The sequence below is a fragment of the Perca flavescens genome, chromosome 18, assembly GCF_004354835.1.
Source record: "Perca flavescens isolate YP-PL-M2 chromosome 18, PFLA_1.0, whole genome shotgun sequence".
NCBI lineage: Eukaryota > Metazoa > Chordata > Actinopteri > Perciformes > Percidae > Perca > Perca flavescens.
Window position 1 is genome coordinate 30,886,958 of NC_041348.1, and position 22,741 is coordinate 30,909,698.

The 22,741-nt window shown below is 41.5% G+C and overlaps 1 protein-coding gene across 1 annotated transcript in view; it reads left to right on the plus strand.

The window, feature by feature from the left end:
- The window catches only part of pex7 (peroxisomal biogenesis factor 7), a 59,680-nt gene extending 37,514 nt beyond the window's left edge, over positions 1-22,166 (plus strand). Inside the window, exon 11 of the mRNA XM_028605486.1 lies at positions 21,110-22,166. Coding sequence (XP_028461287.1) covers positions 21,110-21,193 — 84 coding nt within the window. The 3' untranslated portion in view covers positions 21,194-22,166. The remainder of the gene's footprint in view (positions 1-21,109) is intronic.
- The last annotated feature ends 575 nt before the right edge of the window (positions 22,167-22,741 follow it).

Genomic DNA, 22,741 nt, shown 5'->3' on the forward strand with positions numbered 1-22,741 from the left:
AGACGCGGCTCTGAGAATAACCACCTTAGCCCAAACCAATGACCCTCTGGGTTTTGTTTTTGGAGCTCCTGGTTTTTGGTTTCAAGCAGGTGATACCCCCAAAGTTTGTATGTAGTTTTCCGTAAGAAATACACAATAACAAAGCAGTGGTGTTTGTTTTAAATTATTATTTCCCGGCTCACTGAAGCTCTACATGCCCACAGAGAAACCAGAAAGCTCCCAGTGAGACTGGGGCCCTCGGTCCATCATTATAGATATAACTGAATAATTCTTAACATGTAAACATCAGGAGGTCTGCTGCCTCTGGAGATTACGCTTCACTAAACATGTCAGAGGAAAAGAAATGGGGGAGGACGCCCTTTAGACGCTGCCACTGTGACCCAGACCTGGATAGGCCATGGCTGCTTTAGAAATAACCCATAGTTTTTTATGTACTCTGATCTAATACTACTGCAAGTAGTATTGGATCAGAGGGGTCAAACTCATTTTCACCAAGGGCCACACTGGGAAAAGAGAATCACATGAAGGGCCAGACATGTAATGTTTGTTGACATGCTTTTGTTTCATTGAAAAAGTCAAATATCTTAGTTTTTACCAATTCCTTGTGGCTTTCTGAAACGTTTTTGTCACTTTTCTTTAAAATTTTTGTCTCTTTTTCCGCATTTTTGTAGAAATAAAGCCCTACAAAAGTCAGCAAAAATGTTACGTAGCCATCCTAGAATTTAGCAAATCAAGCAAAACAAACATAACATGTTTTTTTAAGATTATTTTTTGGGCATTTTAGGCGTTTATATCCGACCGGCCAGCTTAGACTTGAAAGGGGAGAGAGAGGGGGAATGACATGCAGCAAAGGGGTGCACGCTCTACCAGGAGAGCTACCCAAGCGCCCAATGATTACATGTTTTAACAGCAACCTGTTTCACAGCCTGCATATGAAGAGTCTCAACATCGACAAATCTACCAAATTCTGCTCAGAATGTCAGATAAGAGACATCTCCACTTTTGAGAATAATAGAAATGTTGAGCATATCAAACACTTCCTGCATTCTGGTGATTTTTTCTGCAACAATTTGTGCCTTTTCTGCATCAAGCTATGTAGCAAATGTCTATGTAATTAAATCGTGTGCTCTGTGTGTCGGGGTAAAGAAGAAGTGATTTGAAAAGGCCACACGTGTCTAATTCGTTTTTTTTTTTGTGTGGCTAATTTGGTCTGGCAGTGTCCCAGAGACGAAAATGTGGTGAGAATGACAGCCAGCAAAGAGATTAGTTTAAGGATTAATGCGTGGGAAAAAGTGACAAAAAACATACTGGGATCAATGTTGTGATTGGGAAATGAGTAGGGGGCGGATGTAGATGATTCTGCATCGATGCAGTGACGGACAATAATCCACTCAACACGTTCTCACTCCCATCTCCTAAAATACGGACGCTTGGTCGGGTGCCTTTGTCGTTGTTATTGACGCTAAAAGTCTCCTTTAGCGTCCTATAACACGCTTTATCTAAACGCGCTTGATCGGGACTATTGGCGGGTGGGCTTACGGTTCCGTGACACGCAGGAATAACGGGACGGTTAAAGAAGAAAGCGACTTTAGGAAACACGCGGGACCTGAACCCCGGTCTCCTGGGTGAAAGTCCCGGGTTTGACCCATCAGCCACCCCGACCTGCCTCCTTACGCGGACTTTCGTCCTTACATACTACTCGCTAAACCCTGTGTAGCTGCTGCTCTCCCCGGTATGTTGTACAAACACGCTGTAGGGTTCGGAGTAAGAACGGGTTGCTCCACTAGGGTTGCAACTAACGATACCTTTCACATTTTCTGGATGAGTTGCTATGTTTCTAAAATATTTCTAAAAAATGTGGATCAGTGTTTCCCAAAAAGCCCCAAATAACTTCTTCAAATGTCTTGTTTAGTCCACAACTCAAAGATATTCAGTTTCCTGTCACAGAGGAGAGAAGACACTAGAATATATTCACATTTAACAAGCTGGCATCACACAAGTTTTAACTTTTTAGAAAAAAGTTTCAAGTATGTGTATAGTGTATAGGAAAGGAAATAGGGACGAAAAGAAGAGGGAAGGAAGGGATGAAAGAAGCATGGACAGAAAAGGGAAGGAAGGAAGAATGGTAGGAAAGTAAAGGAAGAATGAATAAGGAAGGACGGAAAAAGGGAAGGAAAGAAGACGGAAGAAAGGAAGTACGTAGGGAAGGAGGAAGAAATGCAGAGAAGGAAGGAAGGATGGAAGGAAGGAGGAGAGAAGAAACTAGAACATATTCACATTTAACAAGCTGACGTCACACAAGTTTCACTATTTTTATAGAAAAGGACTCTAAACTGATTAATCGATTACTAAATAAAGATAGCAATTAATGTCATAGTTGACAACATTGATTAATCGATTAATCTTTGCAGCTCTAGTTGCCGTTACATAAACCTTTCTGCCTCTACGTGTCACAGCTTTACGTCGACAACATGCTCCTCAGTGTTTCCCACACACAGACTAATGTGTGGCGGTTATTTTTGAAAGGGGACAGTGAGCATTAATCAACATTGAAACAATGTAAATATTCCCAAGTTAGCTCAAAAGTGCTAATTTTCATCGGTAGTCCCCCAGCCAGATGTAAAACAGGCAACCTTTAAAATAATGACAAGTATAAAATCACAAGATAAAATGACATACAACACATTATGGTTAATAAATACAATTCCAGTAAATTACTTATATAAAGTTTAAATGCACACAGATAACATTAGTGCCCACAAGTTTGGCTCTCTACCAGCCATGTTTTTGCATTATTTTTAAATGAAAAGAATGACAAAGACTCTAATAGTTGCCGGCACTGTGTTCCATTGCTGAACTGCTCTCAGCATTGGCCACCGCAGATTGTGTTTCGTTATTTATTTTTTTTTTTTTGAGGGTTGGTGCCTGTAAGGCGACGTTGGGGGCTTAAAACACCATCGAGCCCACCGTGCACACAGCGTCTGTCTCCATCAAGGAGAGAAGACGGCTGGCGAAATTCACAAGTTCACCAAAGGTTGGCATCTATCTGGTGAACACCTTCACACAATCACACGTTCACAATCACCGACTCTTAGCAAACAAGCGATTGCGCCCGCTTTAGAAAGTTAACTAGTCGCAAGTTTGCGGTAAAATGCAGTTGGGTTGTCGAGGTCAAAACACCATATGTAGCAGCTGTGAATCAAATGAACTTATTATAAATAATGTTATGTCATTTTTTACTCTTGCACTGAATGTTTTCTGCTTCAATCCAGTATTTTCCGCGACTGAAAAAGACGCGTGTTGAGGATGAGGACCAGCCTGAACCGGAGGTCTCAGTCTGAAACAGAGGAATTAGTTCTGGTATTAATTTGTTTTACAGTATTTTCAGGCTTCAACCAGTGAAAGACAGGGGAGAGAAAGAGATACATTCGTTAGGCATTGAAGTAGGAGAGGACAGCATCCAACTGCGTGCGTGTCTCTCTCTCTCTCTCTCTCTCTCTGACATGCCACGAGTTGCTTCCTAATCTGTGGGAAACACTGCTCCTTTCTATCATGAAACCAATAATAGCTCCCTGGAAAAATCAGAGAGTGAGGACTTTTTCCAGGGCACAGATGAATGACGAGATAGGAAGTGCGTACGTGATAACGCGCCTCACCAGCCGAAGCTTGAACCCACAGCCGCCAAGGTAAACAGTCGGTTTCCTATGGCAACCAATCACAGGGCTCAAGCCTTCCTGATCGAATTCCCCTCGACAACGTGACGGACAGAGTTAGAGCCGTTTCTGTCTGTAGCGGAGATGAAGTAATGAGCTGTATTGTCCTTGCTGTCGATGTTGGAGACTGTGTGTGTGTGTGTGTGTGTGTGTGTGTGTGTGTGTGTGTGTGTGTGTGTGTGTGAAGAGGCAACACCAGTAATGAGCTGCGTTGTTGTTTTTGTGGTTATCAGACATGTCATTACAGAGAAGCAGGCAGCCCTGCTCTGTGTCTCAGCCCACCCGCTCCATCTTTGCTTTCTCCGTTTCTCTCTGGTTCATTTATTTCAACCTCTCTATATTTTTTTGTCTAAATGTGTGTGCTTGTTTCTTTATTGGGTTTACCTTAATATATACTGTATAATAATAATATATATCCTTTAATTGCCAAGTATATATTTCAATTTTTACTCCAAACCACAATCTGAATCTGAACCTAACCCTACACTGCAAGGGGGGAAAGTGACGCCAAAGTGAACCCTGCAACGCATTCTCAAGAACGGGTTTGTATGATATCGTACGAAAATGTACGCACAATAATTCATATGATATGCTATGAAATTACAGCAGCCGCTGGCCGGTCACATGACAGTTAAGTGTAGGCGTCCTTAAAGTTAAATTTAGCTGACAAAAGGTGACTGTCACGCGGCGACGACAGTTAAGTTTAGACACCAAAATGACTAGTTGAGAGCAGAAAATGTGTGTGTGTGTGTGTGTGTGTGTGTGTGTGTATGTGTGTGTGTGTGTGGGAAGAGGCAACAAGAGTACATATCTATATGCGAGGAACATAGATTTCCAGCGTGATATCACCAGCGTTCCAAGTGATATGTAACATTAATCCAGCATTTATCTTGTAAAACAGTAAATATAATAATAAAAAGAGGAATAAATAATGTTAAACCAAACATTCAACTAAATATTGCACATTTGATTAATTGTGTTCTTCACGATTTGCTAACCGCATTCTTTCAAATCGCGATTTCGATTTGACAACGATGAATCGTCCAGCCCTAGTGTGTGTGCCTGCCTGCCTGTGTGCGTGTGTGTCTTATTCCTCATGAAGACACATCTTGACTAAAAGAATGCTTTTTCGACAACTCCCGACTCACGCAGCAGTGTCTCAAAGGTCAGCTAGTCTCCTCGGTGTCTTTAGCTGCAGACTGTTGGACGTCCCGGTGTTGAAATCCTTTCTAGTGAAATACAACCACATGATAGGCTGTTTAGCTCTCATCATTTTAACCTTGTTTAAGCCAGCTACTAGCTAACAGTAGGCTAACACTACCTGCTAAGTTTGATGTAATGTTATCTAGTGCCACGTGTAGTGATGACTCTGTTGTCTGTAACGTCTGTTTCGGAGCATCAGAGGGCAGCACAGGCAATTAAATGGCACCTAAATGAGGCCCCCAAATCTGCGCTGTGGTTCAAAACACAGGACTTACACCCGGGAGACCGGGGTTCGTGTCCCGCGTGTGGCGTTTCCTAAAGTGGCTTTCTTCTATTTGTAAAGCCAACCCCGTTCTTCTTTTACTAAACTCAACCATAGCTTTCTTCTCGCGATAACACGTTCTCGCGTTAGCACGTTGCTCTCGCGATAACACGGCAAGTATGCTGTATACAGCGTAGACATACACGTGGATAGCTCAAAATGCGTACAGTTAACACGCCACTTGGCTTAAGACAGTTGCCGCGTATGTTTACGCAAAGTCATGATGCCATGTTGCCACAACTCAAAGAAATTCAGTTTCCTGTCACAGAGGAGGAACTACAACATATTCACATTTAACAAGCTGACACACAAGTTTGGACTCAAATTGATTAATAGATTAACAAAATAGTTAGATTAATTCGATTAATTTACTTATTTAACTTAACGATTCAAACCTCGCAGCTCAGCTTTACTCCCATGAGCTCTCTTTTCTTTTTTCTGGTCTGCTCTTGTGTTGACTGTCTTCCTCTGATATCTGTGTTAACTAACTAACTAGCTAACTAATCTCCTCTTCTTCTAATCACTTCCTGCCCCCCATCACTTACTCTTTTCTTGCTGTCTGTCTATCTCTCCCTCCCTCACACACTCCCTCTCTGGTGTGGTCTCTGGTCTTATCTAGACATAGCCGCATGGTGATGGATCACCGCAGGCCAAAACACACACACAAATCAGGCATTTGTGTGTGTGTGTGTGTGTGTGTGTGTGTGTGTGTGTGTGTGTGTGTGTGTGTGTGTCGTGTGTGTGTGTATGTGTGTGTATGTGTGTTTGTGTGTGAGAGAAATAGATAAGATAAGGTGATAGATCATACAGGACTGCAGGATGACAACCATTCGCAGGTCTGTAGGTTGGACAACTGCAGCAGCTACATTTGTACTGGTACGCTGATACATGATGCTAGAGCTGGGTGATTTGGAAAAAAACAAATAGCACGATATTTTTGACCAAATACATCAATGTCGATATTGCGTCGATATTGTAGGGTTGACTATTGGTGCTTTCACAAAACATTAACACAATGAGAGTTGGTAAAGGCAGATAATAGAACAGCTAGAACAGTCTGGTAAGTTCAGAAAATGACTGTAATGTAATGCAGCATTAAAAAAAACAGGAAAAGACAACACTTGATATCCAATATATACACTCACCTAAAGGATTATTAGGAACACCCTACTAATGCCGTGTTTGACCCCCTTTTGCCTTCAGAACTGCCTTAATTCTTTGTGGCATTGATTCAACAAGGTGCTGGAAGCATTCTTTAGAAATGTTGGCCCATATTGAGAGGATAGCATCTTACAGTTGACACATCCAGGGCACGAAGCTCCCATTCTACCATATCCCAAAGATGTTCTATTGGGTTGAGATCTGGTGACTGTGGGGGCCATTTTAGTACAGTGAACTCATTTTCATGTTCAAGAAACCAATTTGAAATGATTTGAGCTTTGTGACATGGTGCATTATCCTGCTGGAAGTAGCCATCAGAGGATGGGTACATGGTGGTCATAAAGGGATGGACATGGTCAGAAACCCAATTGGTACTAAGGGGCCTAAAGTGTGCCAAGAAAACATCCCCCACACCATTACACCACCAGCAGTAGCCCAGTGGTAACAAGGCATGACCGATCCATTTTCTCATTCTGTTTACGCCAAATTCTGAGTCTACTATCTGAATGTCTCAACAGAAAGAGACTCCTCAGACCAGGCAACATTTTTACAGTCTTCAACTTTTGGTGAGCTTGTGCAAATTGTAGCCCCTTTTTCCTATTTTTAGTGGAGATGAGTGGTAGCCGGTGGGGTCTTCTGTTGGTGTAGCCCATCTGCCTCAAGGTTGTGCGTGTTGTGACTTCACAAATGCTTTGCTGCAGACCTCGGTTGTAACGAGTGGTTATTTGAGTCAAAGTTGATCTTCTATCAGCTGGAATCAGTCGGCCCATTCTCCTCTGACCTCTAGCATCAACAAGGCATTTTGGCCCCCCAGGACTGCAGCATACTGGATGTTTTTCCTTTTTCAGACCATTCTTTGTAAACCCTAGAAATGGTTGTGCGTGAAAATCCCAGTAACTGAGCAGATTGGGAAATACTCAGACCAGCACGTCTGGCACCAACAACCACGCCACGCTCAAAGTAGCCTAGATCACCTTTCTTTCCCATTCTGACATTCAGTTTGGAGTTCAGGAGATTGTCTAGACCTGGACCACACCCCTAAATGCATTGAAGTAGCTGCAATGTGATTGGTTGATTAGATAATCGCATTAACGAGAAATCTTACAGGTGTTCCTAATAATCTTTAAGGTGAGTGTATATTTTTTATATATTTTCCCAATCTGTATATTACATTTTCCAACAATGATGACAAAACAATAAACAGTGCAAAGGTGGTCCAAACAGGGTATCATGCAAATGTTAAAACAAAGACAGAGCACTATTAAGACAATACAAAAAGAGAAAAAATAAAAATAAAAAGGGGGATAAAAAAAGAAAAATAAGAAAAACAAAGGCTGTGGGCTGGTCTGCTGCTCGTCATAGCATTTCAGTAAGTACATCACTCAGGGATATTTGGAAAATGCCCGTCTCGAAAGTATTAAAAGGGGTCCCATATTTTATTGAATTTTCTCAGTGAGCCCCTTAGTATACATCAAATTCTTTCCAATTTGACAAACCCAAGAACTTCCCTTAACCAACGGGTATGCGGAGGTGGTGCCGGAAATGTCCACTGTAATAAGATTTTACTCGCCTGGCGAGTAGAGTGAAAAAGATTGCTTTCCCAATGAACTAAAGATTTCTATCCAGTAAGATCTTAGAGAGGAGCAAGACCAAACCCAGTGAGGAAAATAAGTATCTGAACACCCTGCTATTTTGCAAGTTCTCCCACTTAGAAATCATGGAGGGGTCTGAAATTGTCATCGTAGGTGCATGTCCACTGTGAGAGAAATAATCTAAAAAAAAAAAAATCCAGAAATCACAATGTATGATTTTTTAACTATTTATTTGTATGATACAGCTGCAAATAAGTAAAAGAAAATGAAACAACAGTTGTCGGGCAGATTTTAGAGTGCCTTTGTGCCTCTTAACGCACACAAAATGCAATTAAAATGTCTCTGCAATCTGAACAGGGCCCTTACGTGACGACAAGATGCGTTTTCAACTCAGACATTGTTCAAATTCACCTATCTTGTCTCGATTCCTGCCGGTTGCAGGGCGAGCTAGCTACCTTGTCTTCAGCCAGGCTTCTGTGATAATCATCATGCAGCAGTTCTGTGTGTATTTGTAGCTCATCCATTTTGTGTGCGATCGATCTGGTGTTGTTGAGTAGGAGGCTTGGCAGTGGCGATTTATTTTTTTATATCGACAAATTGGCCGGAATTCTCCTTAAAGCCAGACAGGTGGGGAGCTGTGCAAGCCAAAATGTAGCCAGTAATTCTAATATAGTCTGCCCAGTAATAAAATCCAAATTTTGGTAGTGCCATTCCTCCCAACGCCCTCAGCCTCTGTAAGAACTGCTTGCGTATCCCTGGTGTTTTCTAAACCCATATGAAACCTAAAATCATTGCATAAATTTGACGAAAAACGGTAAATGGAAGAAAAATGGGTATGCACTGAAATAAATATAAGAATTTAGGGAGGATGTTCATCTTGTGGGAGTTAATTCGGGCAGTCAAAGACAGATTTGGATATCCAATATTTAAGACCGTGTCTAGCCTCATATATCGAAGTAGATATTAGGGATGCACCGAATCCAGATTTTTGGGGTTTGGCCGAATACCAAATCAACTGGTTAAGATTCTCCGGCCTAAAAGCACCGGAGCAATCCCAGAAGTGGAACGTCGTGGACATAGACTACATTGGACCTAATCTGATATGGGTTGTTGGGGTTCTTTGTTTGGAAGGAAAACATGCAGATTGTTGGCTCTTTATAAAAGACGGATGGCCATGCTTTACATCATGTGTTTGGTCTGTACACACGTGCATTTCATCATCACCGTATCACCCTTCCCTCCGAACCATTAGGCTTTTGGTTCCGTTCTCCTGAACGTATCTTTGAATCAGCGAGTCAACAAGCATAATGGCCTATCCAAGCAAGAGTAGGCAAAGTAGTCGTGCAGTGAGTCAGCCGTTGAGGAGAGGAATGCCCTTTTTTAATTAACTTTAACAGCTGGCCGTAATGGAAAGGCACACACAACAGCCAAGACTGCAGCAAAATCACAAAGAAAGAGAGAGAGAGAGAGAGAGAGAGAGAGAGAGAGAGAGACAAATAGAGACAAAGAGACAAAGAGAGATAGAGAGAGAAAGAGAGACAGACAAAGAGAGACAGAGAGCGAGAGAGAGACAGACAGAAAGAGACAGAGAGAGAGACAAAGAGAGACAAAGAGACAAAGAGAGATGGAGAGAGACAAAGAGAAAGAGAGAGAAAGAGAGACACACAAAGAGAGACAGAGAGAAAAAGAGGGATAGACAAAGAGCGACAGAGAGAGAGAGAGAGAGAGAGACAGTAACACAGAAAGAGAGAGAGACAGAGAGAGATTTGATTTTTGAAAAAACTTTATTTACAATTTTAACAGTATCTCTTCACAATAAAAATTTTCCGAAACCACTTAAAACCCAAGATAAAAGTCTCAATACAAAACGTTTCATCAAACCTCAAAAACAATTCTTCTAATCTCATAACCAAAGGTTCTAATCTAACACAATGCATGAAAGCATGAAAGCATTGAGGACAGAAATTAAATTTTTTCCATCAAACCCTCCCAATTTTTTTGTAACACACTGTCATCCCCTAGATGAACTCCTAGATATTTTATACCCCCATTTCCCCAACACAACCCATCAGGAAGGCAAGGTTTACCATCAGCCCATTGTCCTATCAATACAGCATCACTTTTCTTCCAATTAACCTTTGCAGAAGACAACAGTCTAAATTCTTCAATTAAATTAAATAAAATCTGCACATCACTTTGCCTGTTGATCATAACCATAATATCATCGGCATAAGCTGACAAACAAATCTTTTTATTACAAACTGGTAAAACCAAACCACTTAATTTACCTCTTATCTGTTGAAGCAATGGCTCAATAGCCAAGGAATACAACACTCCAGACAAGGGGCAACCTTGTCTGATACCCCTAAGAACCTGAAAAGGAGCACATAAGCCACCATTTATTTTCAGCATACTCTCAACGTCACAATAGAGTACCCTAATCATATCTATAAAGTTTTTGCCAAAACCAAAAGCTGTTAAAGCACTCCACAAATATGAGTGCTCTACTCGGTCAAATGCCTTCTCCTGATCCAAAGATAACAAGCCACAGTCCAAATTTAACAATTTAGAGACATAGAAAATATCCCGAATTAAAGAAATATTGTCAAATATAGATCTACCAGGGACACAGTACGTCTGATCTCCAGCCATTCTGCTTCCCAATGCCTTAGAAAGTATTTTATAATCACTGCAGAGTAGCGAGACAGGGCGCCAGTTCTTTATATCTGTGAGGTCCCCTTTTTTTGGAAGAAGAGTGATCACCGCTCTTCGGCAACTCAACGGCAACCCGCCCTCCAACAAGCTGTCCTTCAGTACCTCCAGCAGATCTACACCCATATTCAACCAAAAAGCCTTATTGAAGTCAATTGGGAGACCATCCATTCCTGGGGCCCTCCCAGTTTCCATGCTTTGCAGGGCCTTATAAAGCTCTTCCAGGGTCAGCACCCCTTCAAGACCCTTATTGGCCTCCTCTGACACCTTTGGTAGGCTGTCAAGGAAAACGTTGTCCACACAACACTCTGACTTGAGCTCGCTCCTATACAGATTTTGATAAAAATTAACTGCTCTTCCCCGAATACCAGCAGGATCTGACACTAATACTCCATCTTCGGAGCACAAACCATGAATAAGCCCTTTCTGACCATTCTTTTTTTCCAAATTGAAAAAGTATTGGGACGGTGCATCCATCTGATCAATGCTTTGAAAGCGTGAACGAACCAGAGCCCCCTGTATTTTATGCCCCAGTAAATCCACTAACTGAGCTTTCTGCTTTGAACAGGCTTCTAAATAATGAATCTCGCCGGTAGATTGTGCCAGATTTTGAAATTCAATTATCTCTCCCTCCAAAAGCTCTAAGGAACGAGTCAACTCCTTAGTAACGTTATGAGTATACTGTTGAGTAAACTGTCTAATTTGTATCTTACCAACATCCCACCACTGTTGCAATGAAGAAAAAGAAGACTTCTTTGCTCTGTGAACTTCCCAGAAGTACTTAAATGATTCCTTAAAAAAATTATCACTCAACAAATTAGTATTAAAATGCCAGTAGGCGCTTTTTGGTTTTATTGAGCTTAAAATAAGCTTACAGTGCACCATACTGTGATCTGAAAAACTTACTGGTGTTATATAAGATTTTTTGAGTCTGTCCAGCCTAGCTAATGACATTACATTATCACGTGTGTGAAGCCAAGTGTACTGTCTATCATTACCATTTAAAGATCTCCAAATATCACATAAATCATACTTTTTACTAATATGAATTAAGCGTTTACGCGAAGCCAGATGAGGCTCCATGTGATTCCGATCTAGATTATTCTTAGTACAATTGAAATCACCACCCAGGAACAAGAAGTCTTCAGAGCAACAGTTTTGTAGAGTTGAATATAATATGTCCAAAAAAAACATTCTTTCAACTGGTGCAGTTGGAACATATACACAAATAAAAACAAACACATAACCTTCAACAACAGCTCTTGCTTTTAGAAGCCTACCTTTTACTATTTCATCCACATCATAAGAAATAGGACTACAATTCTTTGTGAATAAAATGGCAACTCCCCCACTTATTGAAGTGTTATGGCTTAACACAGGGATGCCATCAAACTCCCTCGCCCAGTCGGCAGCATTTCTCAAGTTACTATGAGTTTCTTGTAATAAAACAACATCGATTTTCTTTTGCTTAATTACTTCATATATAGTAGCTCTTTTTTTAGAATCTCTTGCCCCATTAACATTCAAAGTAGCTACATGAACTTCACTCATAATAAAAAGGAAAAGAAAAGCCACCCAAATAGGTAAAACCCCATCAGCCATTCTACTTTCAAATGTAACCGACATCGCTGTTTAAATCAGTACTGAGACTCCTCACAATTTTCTTAAGTCGATAGACTTCTTTATTAGAAAAGCAACTCTCTGCCATTAGGCTTCTTGTCTTTTCAGCGAACTGCTTAACATCAGGAAAATATTCCTGCACACGCACACCGGTTTTATTTTTTTTGATCTAAGGAATAACTTAATATCATGAAGTTCATACTCCCGACCACTAAGATCCCCCTGAGAAAGTGTCATGCTGGAGTCAGAAGACCCACCATCACTTTCCGTTCCCTGATCCACATTTTCTTGCACTTCACTCCTTTTACTTATTTTGGCATCAACCATTTTATCAATTATCTTCCTTTTATTAGAAGGTACTTTAAAAAAAAATTCTTTCCCCAAACCATCCATTCCACCTGGCTCCTTCAGAGTCACTGGACTATTCTCACTTTCTATTTGTTCATCACGTTTATCTTCAGAAACCGGCGCCACGCTCGGTACATCCTCAACACTAGCCTCTGAAAGTGTAGCGGTGTGTATCGTCTCCGAGTGCTCACAGTGCAGCGAAGTCGACGCAACCACACTCTCACCGGGGACACCCGCAGCCGAACCCTAACCCACTCTCACCGGGAACACCCGCAGCCGCCACCGCCACAGCCGAGCTCAGCCCCGGCAATACCTCCTCAACCATGTCAGCCCCCCCATCCCCACCACCATCTCCTTTAGTGGTCCCATTCACTGCGTTTGCTTCACTGTCTGAAACTTTGTCAGGACAGTTACAAATTAAATGTCCAGTTCTACCGCAACCAAAACACTTTGATTTCGCGGTAGTGACAAAAATAACATATTCAAAGTTATCAATTCAAAAATTGAGCGCCATATCTAGCTCATCATCATCAGGAATAATCATATAAGCGAAACGCCTGAACGAAACAATGTGTTTCAACAACGGTGATCCGCAATTGATTGGGATCTTTGTGATCGGAGATACCAATTTTCCATAGCGAGATAAAGCTTGCGTCAATATTTCATCATTTACGAACGGTGGAACATTTGATAAAGTGACTCTCTTAGCTGGCAATGAAAGAGGAAAAACAGAGACAAAATCACCACCAATGACTATTCCGTGTTCGACAACTTCATTGACTTTATCAACGCTATTAAGAAACACCACAACGGCACCATTCATTCTGGAGGCAGATAACCAGCTCTCATGCCCCACAACCTCGCCAACAGCAAGACAACATTCCTCCACACTCGCCGCCACGGCTACTTTAACCGTATTACGCCGCGGGACTGAATTCAAACCCTGCCCGCGTGGGACCGACATGCTTCCCCGATAAAGTGGATAGCACGCGGCCCAACAAAGAACCAAAAAAAAAAACACACTCACACTCCTTCAACTCGCACCCAGACTCACCGGGAGTGAGACAGAGAGAGAGAGAGAGAGAGAGAGAGAGATGTGTAATGAGGAGGAACCCAAGAACCAAAGACTAAAGGGAATATAAAAGCAAGATAAAGTTCAAAGTCTGGCTAATAATTAACAGCTTCTTAATAATGAGGGAAACGACAAAGAAGAAACAATAATTAAAACAGGCTTGTGGCCGTTATGTACTCTCAATGGGAAAGGCACACGCACAGTACAATGCGCTCGTTATCAATGTTAAGTTGTCATGGTAACCGTGGCTCCGTGACGCCCTCCGAGTGACAGTGTGACAAAGGAGTCGTCACGCGCTCGGGTTAGCAGCAAACAACAACCGACCTAAAGCCATGCATTTGAATGCTTTTGTTTTTCAAATCACACAAATAACGTATCATAGCACAAAGGGCATACTGTATTTTCATTTATCCGTTAACTGTTTTGTCTATAAAATGTCAGAAAGTAGTCCAATGGGACCATTTTAAAAGGCTTGTGTTGTTGCGGTTTGAAAAAAAGGCACCCCTCCTGTTGTCCACGGGTCAAATTTCGGGTCAAAAATCAGATATTTGGGTTTTCTTTCAAACAAATAACGTGGATGGTTCCATACAACGCTCATAACAAGATAAAAAAAATAATCAGTTCACTACTTTAATTGAATATGGGTGTTTTAGTCAAATTTATAGCATTTGAAGAAAAAACTATTGATTGACACCCCAGCAGCAGCAAATGTAATTTGCAGCCAGGGTCGTCTAGCAACGCTCCGTTGGCTTGTGAGCTGGAAAAACCAAACTCTATTCAGGCCAATCACATCATGTATAGAGTCGGTGGGCGGGGCTTAACATAAAGACGGCAGAGTTGTGACAGTTCCGCGTGAATTCCCTGCTACTTGAAAACAAAGAAGATGGCTGCTGCTGCTGGAGAACAGTGGTCTTTGAAATCGGCTTTGGCCGCGACTCTGGAAGACTTGGAGTTCAGCTTTTTTTTGAGAAAAGAACAAAGAACGGCACTGAAGTCATTCTTAAAAAAGGAAGACGTGTTCGGAGTTTTGCCAACCGGATCCATCCACTAGCTCCGCTCTGACTACGTCACCTTCTTTGTTGCTCTGATTGGTTGTAGAGCTATCCTATTACGTGCAGAGGGATTTTGAAAGACAACAGTTTATCCCGCCCCTCGGATTGAGCCCTACCAATGGTGAGTTCCCAGACCCAACATCTGGATGTGGGTCTGGCTGGTCAGGCTATTCTAAGACTGTTGTAGGAAAAAAATAATGCTACAGACCTCTCTCTGTATTTCTCAGGTTGGCTATGTTTACACAATGGTGTCGTCCGGCGACTTAAGCGCGGAGAGTGATGCATTTTACGTCACCGCTGAGAAAGGAAACAGCAGTGTAGGAGCCACATATTATATGTTGTATTATGTATTATTTATTGATTATTATATTGTGCACTAATATTGTAGGTGGTGGGTGTTTTCATCGCGGTTTGAGCGGCAGTGATGACATATTTGTTTTCTTCACCTGTTGGTGTTTTGGGCTTTGACAGAGAGGGGGTGAGTCTGGGAGAGAACACTTTCTGTTGACCGCTGCACTAACGCACTTATTTCGACTCACATAGTAACTTTAAATTTGGTAACTGCAGTACTGGTTGTATTTTACGTGTGGAGGAATAAATCATTGCAATAAAATCTTGAGCGCGTCACAGTGTGTTTATGCATCTCTCAGTGTTTGGTCCCTGGCGGCAGCACTGTGCTGGACTGCTTACAGCCGCAACAAGCAGCTTTCAGCTTTGGAGACAAAGAGGACTGCTGCAACAGGTGAAGGCATGGCTGAAAACCCAAAGAAGAGTCCACGAAATGTTTCATTCAGGTCCGGCAATGCGAGATTGGTACAGCATGAATTAAACACTTTATTTTTCATCTTTCACTGACTTTTTGTTAACATTTTTGTGGAGCACAACCATTGTGATACGGCTCATAGTGGCGCGGGCTTGAAGCCTTTTTATAATTCAGATTTACCAACTGAAAAAAATATGACTTTTGATTTTTAACAACTGTCCGTCACAGTGATGGATTATAATTAATTATAGCACAAACCCTGCCGACATGTTAATACCTCTGACCGAGCTTTTTTTCTGATTGGCTGGGCTGCCTGCAAGCTTTTTAAACAGGAAACAAGTGAGACAGTGAGGACCAAGAGTTCTCTAAGTTTGGATCCAAACCAGCAATCATGTACTTATAATCCCTCTTCCTCATCCAGCAGGCTGCAGCTTCCTCTTCATTGTTTAACCAAACACAAAGTGGGTTCTAACACCTGTGACGGTATAAAACAATGGATATAATTATATGAATAACAAAGCTCCATATTCCTCGTGGTGAAAGTGAAGCGGAACCAGCGTTTTACTTTGCTGTGAGAAAAGGGACGCAACTCATCAGCCGGGCTTTGTGTTCTGCAGCCAGGACAGATGACAGAGAGGGAGTGTGTCGTTCAGATGATAGCCACGTCCCCCACGGAGGCGTGTTATTCAGCCGATAGTCACATCCCGCTTGATTATAGAGTGAGGAGAAGGGGGTGGGGACGCAGCTGTACTTTCTCCTTTGCTGCATCGTCTGAAATGTCTCGGTTTAGAAAGTAAAGAGCTCCGGACAGCTGAGAACATTTAAAAGAGGGTTCTACCTGCTGAAGAAACAAAATAAACTTGTCTTTGTCTATTAATTCTTGGTACAAAATATCACTTTTATGCAGATGACAGCATTATGTATAGTTCTGTCTAATATTTAGCAAATGCGAATTGAGAAACGGTTTGAGAAAGTATTTGCACTCTCATCTTGGTGTGAGCTACAGAGTCTCCTTAAAGGAGAACTTCGGGCAAGTTTTCCGTTAATCTTGATTGCTATACGTATATGAGTACTGCCGATAGCAACAAAAACGAGCCGAATCTGTGCTAGCAACACGGAGCTGCTGCAGCTAATGCCGAGAGCTCCCACTCAGCTAAAACGGCAGTTATGGGGGCATAAGATAAAGAGTGCCTTTGTGCCTCTTAACAGACACAAAATGCAATCAAAATGTCTGTGCAACATGAACAGGGCCCTTTCATGACAAGAAGATGCATTTAGCAACTTAGCCATTGCTTAAATTCACCTACCCTCTTAGCTGCTAGCTGCCGTCTGGGATGAGTGAGTATGTTCAGCCAGGCTCCGGTAATAATCATCACGCAGCAGTTCCATGTGTATTTGTAGCATATATATCCATTTTGTGTGCTGTCGTTGGTGAATATGAGTCTCTGCAGTGGCGAATTGTGTGGTAGTTTCCTTAGCCAGGCAAAAAAAAATGTATATAAAATTTTATATAAGAACATTGAAACAAATCAGAAAAAGCTTCAAAAACGTCAAAAAAACAACAACATTGTCAAAAAGCGCAGAAAAAATGGGCAAATATTGGAAAAAACATCAGGAAAAGCGACAAGTGTCAAAGAAAATAATTTAAAAGACATTTTTAGGCTACTCAACTCTCTCTGACATTTTCTACCTTTTGTCCAAAACCTTTAAATATTCAGTTTCATCTAATCAACGTTGTTTGTCATGAAAAAAAGTTGGTTAATGAACATATTTTTTGACATTGTTTTTAAATTAACGGAGGTGTATCTGTTTGTTTTTTTGAAAGTGTATTAGTAACCATTGGACTCTCTGTGACTGACATTGTCTACCTTATTATTGTGTTAAATAGGGACACAAATTGCACCTGAACCCAAACCTTTTGTGCCCAGGCGTTCACCCCTGACTTTCGTGTGCGTACTAATGGTCATAGTGGAACAATTACGTTCAGCCATTAGAGGTAAAAACATCAGAATGGAAAGAAAAGCTTTCCGACCATTTGGACTAAATGTTCTCTTCCGGCAATTGTCAACGTAGAAAAAACTGCTGTGCAAACACTGGACCACTGACTGACAAAAGTGTTGCATGGAAATATAAAAAATAGTACAGACCAGTGGTGTAGTCTACGTGATACGCAGGTATACACAGTGTACCCACTAAGAAAGCTCCAGGATTCCAATTTCCCTCTTAAAAATGCCCAATGACCCACAACAACATACTTTCCATTATATTTTGATATATTTTTAATTGTCATCTGTGTTTTCCTTCGCATAGGCTAAATAAAAGTACTTCCACCGTAAATTAGTGCATCAAAGTGTAACAGAATGCAGGAAATTAAGTCTTTGATGCTCAACATTTCCCTGGGGGAGACCCCATATGTCCATTCTGGTCCATATATTTAACAATTTTAACAAAAGTAAAAATTGTTTTTGTATCCACTCCGTGATTCGATCCACTCCAAAATTTAATTGGCTCTTCCTTCTTTCATGCTTCACCCTTTCGCCAAGTTTCAGAGAAATTGGGTCAGTAGTTTCTCCATTATCCTGCTGACAGTTAAACAAACCCAAAATGAAAATATATCCTCCTTGGTGGAGGTAATACGCATATAAATTCTGAGAAATGTAGAATTATAATGTAATAATAAAATAAAGAATTGGAGATTCTACCAACTCAGTGTTACTCCTTATTAATACTTTCTTACTTTAATGAATTCCCTCCGAAGTTATAATACTCAGCTTGGCCTTCTCCACAAGGAAAAGATAATTAAAGGTAACAGTCGATCTGCATCTTTTTGCCTCGAGACAAAGTGTACTTATTAACAGGGGAGTGATGAAAGCAAGAGGAAGAATTACAGCGAATAATCAGGGGAACTTTTGTCTGATGCAGACCATCTCGTAGGAAACTCTAATTACTGAGAATGTTCTTTGCTTTTGGAACCAAAGGAAATGAAGAATAAAAAGGACACAAGACAGACTTTAGTCTTCAGAGTGGAGACCGGGGGCCAGTCGGCCATTTCTCTAAATGCCTTTTGTCCCAAAACTGATAATGGAGGGTAATTTAGTTGGAACACTTTGATATAAGTGTGTACCTGAGGACACAGAGAGCAGAACGTCTAGTCTCTCTGTCTTCCCTGACATGTCCACACTTAACCTGCAGCACCGAGGTAATTTCCGATGGAAGTGTTTTTGCACTGCAACCCACTGTCTATTCATTCTTTGGGGTCAGCCCTATGGTCCCACAACCCTATGTTCCCACATTTCTAAGATTTTTCTTAAAATTAGGCCCTATGTTCCCACATTTCTAAGACTTTTCTTAAAATGAGGCCCTATCCATCTGTAGTCCATTGCTACTGGATAATAGGTTGGGTGTAATTGGCTACCAAATTGGGAGAAAGAGGGATAAAATCTGATACAAATTCATGAAAAATGAAATGTGGGAACATAGGGCCTAATTTTGGAAAAAAAAAAATTTAGAAATGTGGGAACATAGGGCTATCGGGACATAGAGCTGTTGGAACATAGGGCTGTGGGAACTTAGAGTAAGACGCTTATTCCCCCGGAGACCTTTCTTAAGCCTGATTTCTGGTCCTGCTGGGGCTCAACGCAGAGCTTTCTCCGTAGTCTACGTTAGTGGCCTGAAGTTTATACTGGTGCGCTGGTGTGTGCGCCGATCTCTTTAAGAGAATAGCAGGGCTGATGTGTGTGTGTGTGGGTGTGTGTGTGTGTGTGTGTGTGTGTGTGTGTGTGTGTAGAAAGTGTGGAAGAGCGAGTGAGAGAGTGGCGGGGATTAGCTTCCAGTACAGACTCTAAAGTCATAGTGAGAGAAACATAGGGTTGGGCATCGAGAACCGATTCCTACTTGGAATCGGTTCAGAAATTACGATTACGAATCGTTTGGAATGAAAAATTGTTTGGATTTGATTTCAAATCTGATCACGGGTTCGAAATTTAACATGTGCAAGTTTTGGTTTCCGTAGCGACCAGGCGCTTGTTGTGTTGCAGCTTTGGAGCACAGTAAGCGGCGCTCTAGTGTGGCTTTATTTTACGTTGAAAAAGCCCGGTAAAATTGCAAACCACCATTCAATCGAAATAAAACTTTCTTCTTATCTGTGAAATAAGCATGTGACACGTTTCAACTCCACCACTCAAAGAATCGGAATCGAGAATCGATAAGAACCGGAATCAAAAGGAAGAATCAGAATTGGAATCGTAATTGTTCAAATCCAAACGATGCCCAACCCTAGTGAAACAAAGAGTCTCCCCTGTTCTTTCTGACCACGGTGGGAAATCTGGAGCAGGAGAAGTTAACCCTCTCCTTGATTACATGTTGTTTATGGAGAAGGAAAACCAGGAAATGAGTTGGGGAGGGGGATGCAATGCCACAGCAATGTGTAGTTACTGTACATTTTTTGAGAGGTGCACGTCAGGCTATGGCGTAGGGTCTGTGTCTCCGCGTACCTACGTACGTAATCATGGCGTAGATTTAAAGGTCCCATGGCATGAAAATGTCACTTTATGAGGTTTTTTAACATTAATATGCGTTCCCCCAGCCTGCCTATGGTCCCCCAGTGGCTAGAAATGGTGATAGGTGTAAACTGAGCCCTGGGTATCCTGCTCTGCCTTTCAGAAAATGAAAGCTCAGATGGACCGATCTGGAATCTTCTCCTTATGAGGTCATAAGGAGAAAGGTTACCTCCCCTTTCTCTGCTTTGCCCACCCAGAGAATTTGGCCCACCCATGAGAGAGAGAGAGACATCATGGCTTTCAAACGAGCAAAGTGGCAGTTGGTCAAGGCCACACCCCCACCTTCCTCCTCCTTCCCTCTCTCCTCCTCAATAGCTACAGACACAGAAATGGCACATCCTAAGGAAAGCTCATTGTGGGACTAGCTCTAGTGGCTGTAATTCTGCACCAAGGCTGAATTTTGGGAAAGAGACAGTATTAGAGGACCACTAAGGTCTATATAAAAGAGACTTCAGATACAGTATTAGGGGACCACTAAGGTCTATATAAAAGAGACATCAGATACAGTATTAGGGGACCACTAAGGTCTAAATAAAAGAGACTTCAGATACAGTATTAGGGGACCATTAAGGTCTATATAAAAGAGACTTCAGATACAGTATTAGGGGACCACTAAGGTCTATATAAAAGAGACTTCAGATACAGTATTAAGGGACCACTAAGGTCTATATAAAAGAGACTTCACATACAGTATTAGGGGACCACTAAGGTCTATATAAAAGAGACTTCAGATACAGTATTAGGGGACCACTAAGGTCTATATAAAAGAGACTTCAGATACAGTATTAGGGGACCACTAAGGTCTATATAAAAGAGACTTCAGATACAGTATTAGGGGACCACTAAGGTCTATATAAAAGAGACTTCAGATACAGTATTAGGGGACCACTAAGGTCTATATAAAAGCATCCAAAGAGCAGCATGTCATGGGACCTTTAACAGAGAAGCATGAATCGGCCTTAACGGTGTGTGTTGTGTTGTGTTGGCTGCAGGTGGTGGACTGTTCCTGGGATGAGATGGTGAAGATCTACACGCCTGCCTGTCTGTCTGCTGGAACTCACAGCACAGCACCGTAGAACAAGTACTACCACACTTCTGAGGACGTGTCTGAGGGAGTCACAAAACACAAAGGAACTAGTTTAAACTGACATCAACCACATTGAACATATCGGCCAAAACAGGGGAATTACAACTTCTGTGTCCGTCATGTGATGCCCTCCAAAACTACTTTCTCCCATGGACATACATGGCGAAAGAGACATCTTTAAATCAGTGGATACATTTTTTGAGTATCGCAACAACGGACTGTAAACAAAGAACAATGATGAGTCTTCACTTCCTCCCACATGTGAAGACAAAATCTCCCAGATATGGGTGCTGCTAAGTTGTAATTTTGGAGCTAGAGTCTGCACAGTAGTTACCGGGCGTTGGAGCTACGGTATCGAAGTCCCGCCCACACACCCGCCCTACCAATCTACAGTCAAACCCAGCTGTCAATCATGACATTTCAGCCCGTTTGTATAGCATCAAATATATAAATAAAAACCAAACTGCTCAGCAAAATTAACAATTTGCATGATCAGAACTACCTAAAATGACAGAAACCGTCTTTATTTGACATGTACTTTGATTTTTTGATTTTTTTTTGTCAGGACCTGTAGCTCGCCATCTGGAAGTCCCCACAAAGTGTTATAAATATACACACACACACACACATACACACGGACACACACACACACACACACACATTATCAGCACACAGCAGGCTTTGGGAAAAATCCACCGAGATTCCCAAACTGATTCAGTTTTATAATTAACAAGATGTGTTAACTTTTCCCGTAATGAATTATGTAAATCAAGATGCTTTACAGTTGGTGTGATCCATAATATCCATGTCAATATCTGCTTCCTCTTTATCTATCTCACTGATTTCCTGTTTAACCGGAGAAAAGAAATGTCAACTGTGACTAATTTCACTACTGAAATGTCATCAGTGTTATTATGGTGTGTTCAGTGCCTTTTAATAAAGTAGCGAATACCACATGAAAAGCTCTCACTGCATATCATCTTAGCTTATCGAAACATTTAGTGTACGATTTAATTCCTGAGATAAGAAACAAAGATACACATGCTAACTTTTCCCAGTTTGAGTTGACTACCTTCAAATTGTACTTTAAATTCAGTCTTATCTAGTCTTTTTGTTGCCTAAACTTAACTGTTATTGCCAAATAACGCTCACTTTTTGTCGGCTAAATTTAACTGCAAAGACGCTGAACTTAAAGGGATACGCCACCGTTTGTTGAAATAGTTCTTATCACGTTCTCCTCTAGCTGTAGATAGGTGGGCCAACACATTTTTTGTGCATGCATTGTTTTAGTCCGGTGCAACACCAGCAGCGCCACCGCTAGTTAGCTTAGCGTAGTGAATGGAATCCTATGTTGCCGGTTAGCATGTTGTGAGTAAAAGTAAAAATGACTTGCACTGAGACAAAAAATGCGTTGGCCCACCTATCTACAGCCAGGGTAGACCGTGATAAACCCTATTTCAACGAACGGTGGCGTATTCCTTTAAATGTCATTGTGATTGGTTCGTCACGTGGTCTCGCTTTGCCGGACCTTCCTCCA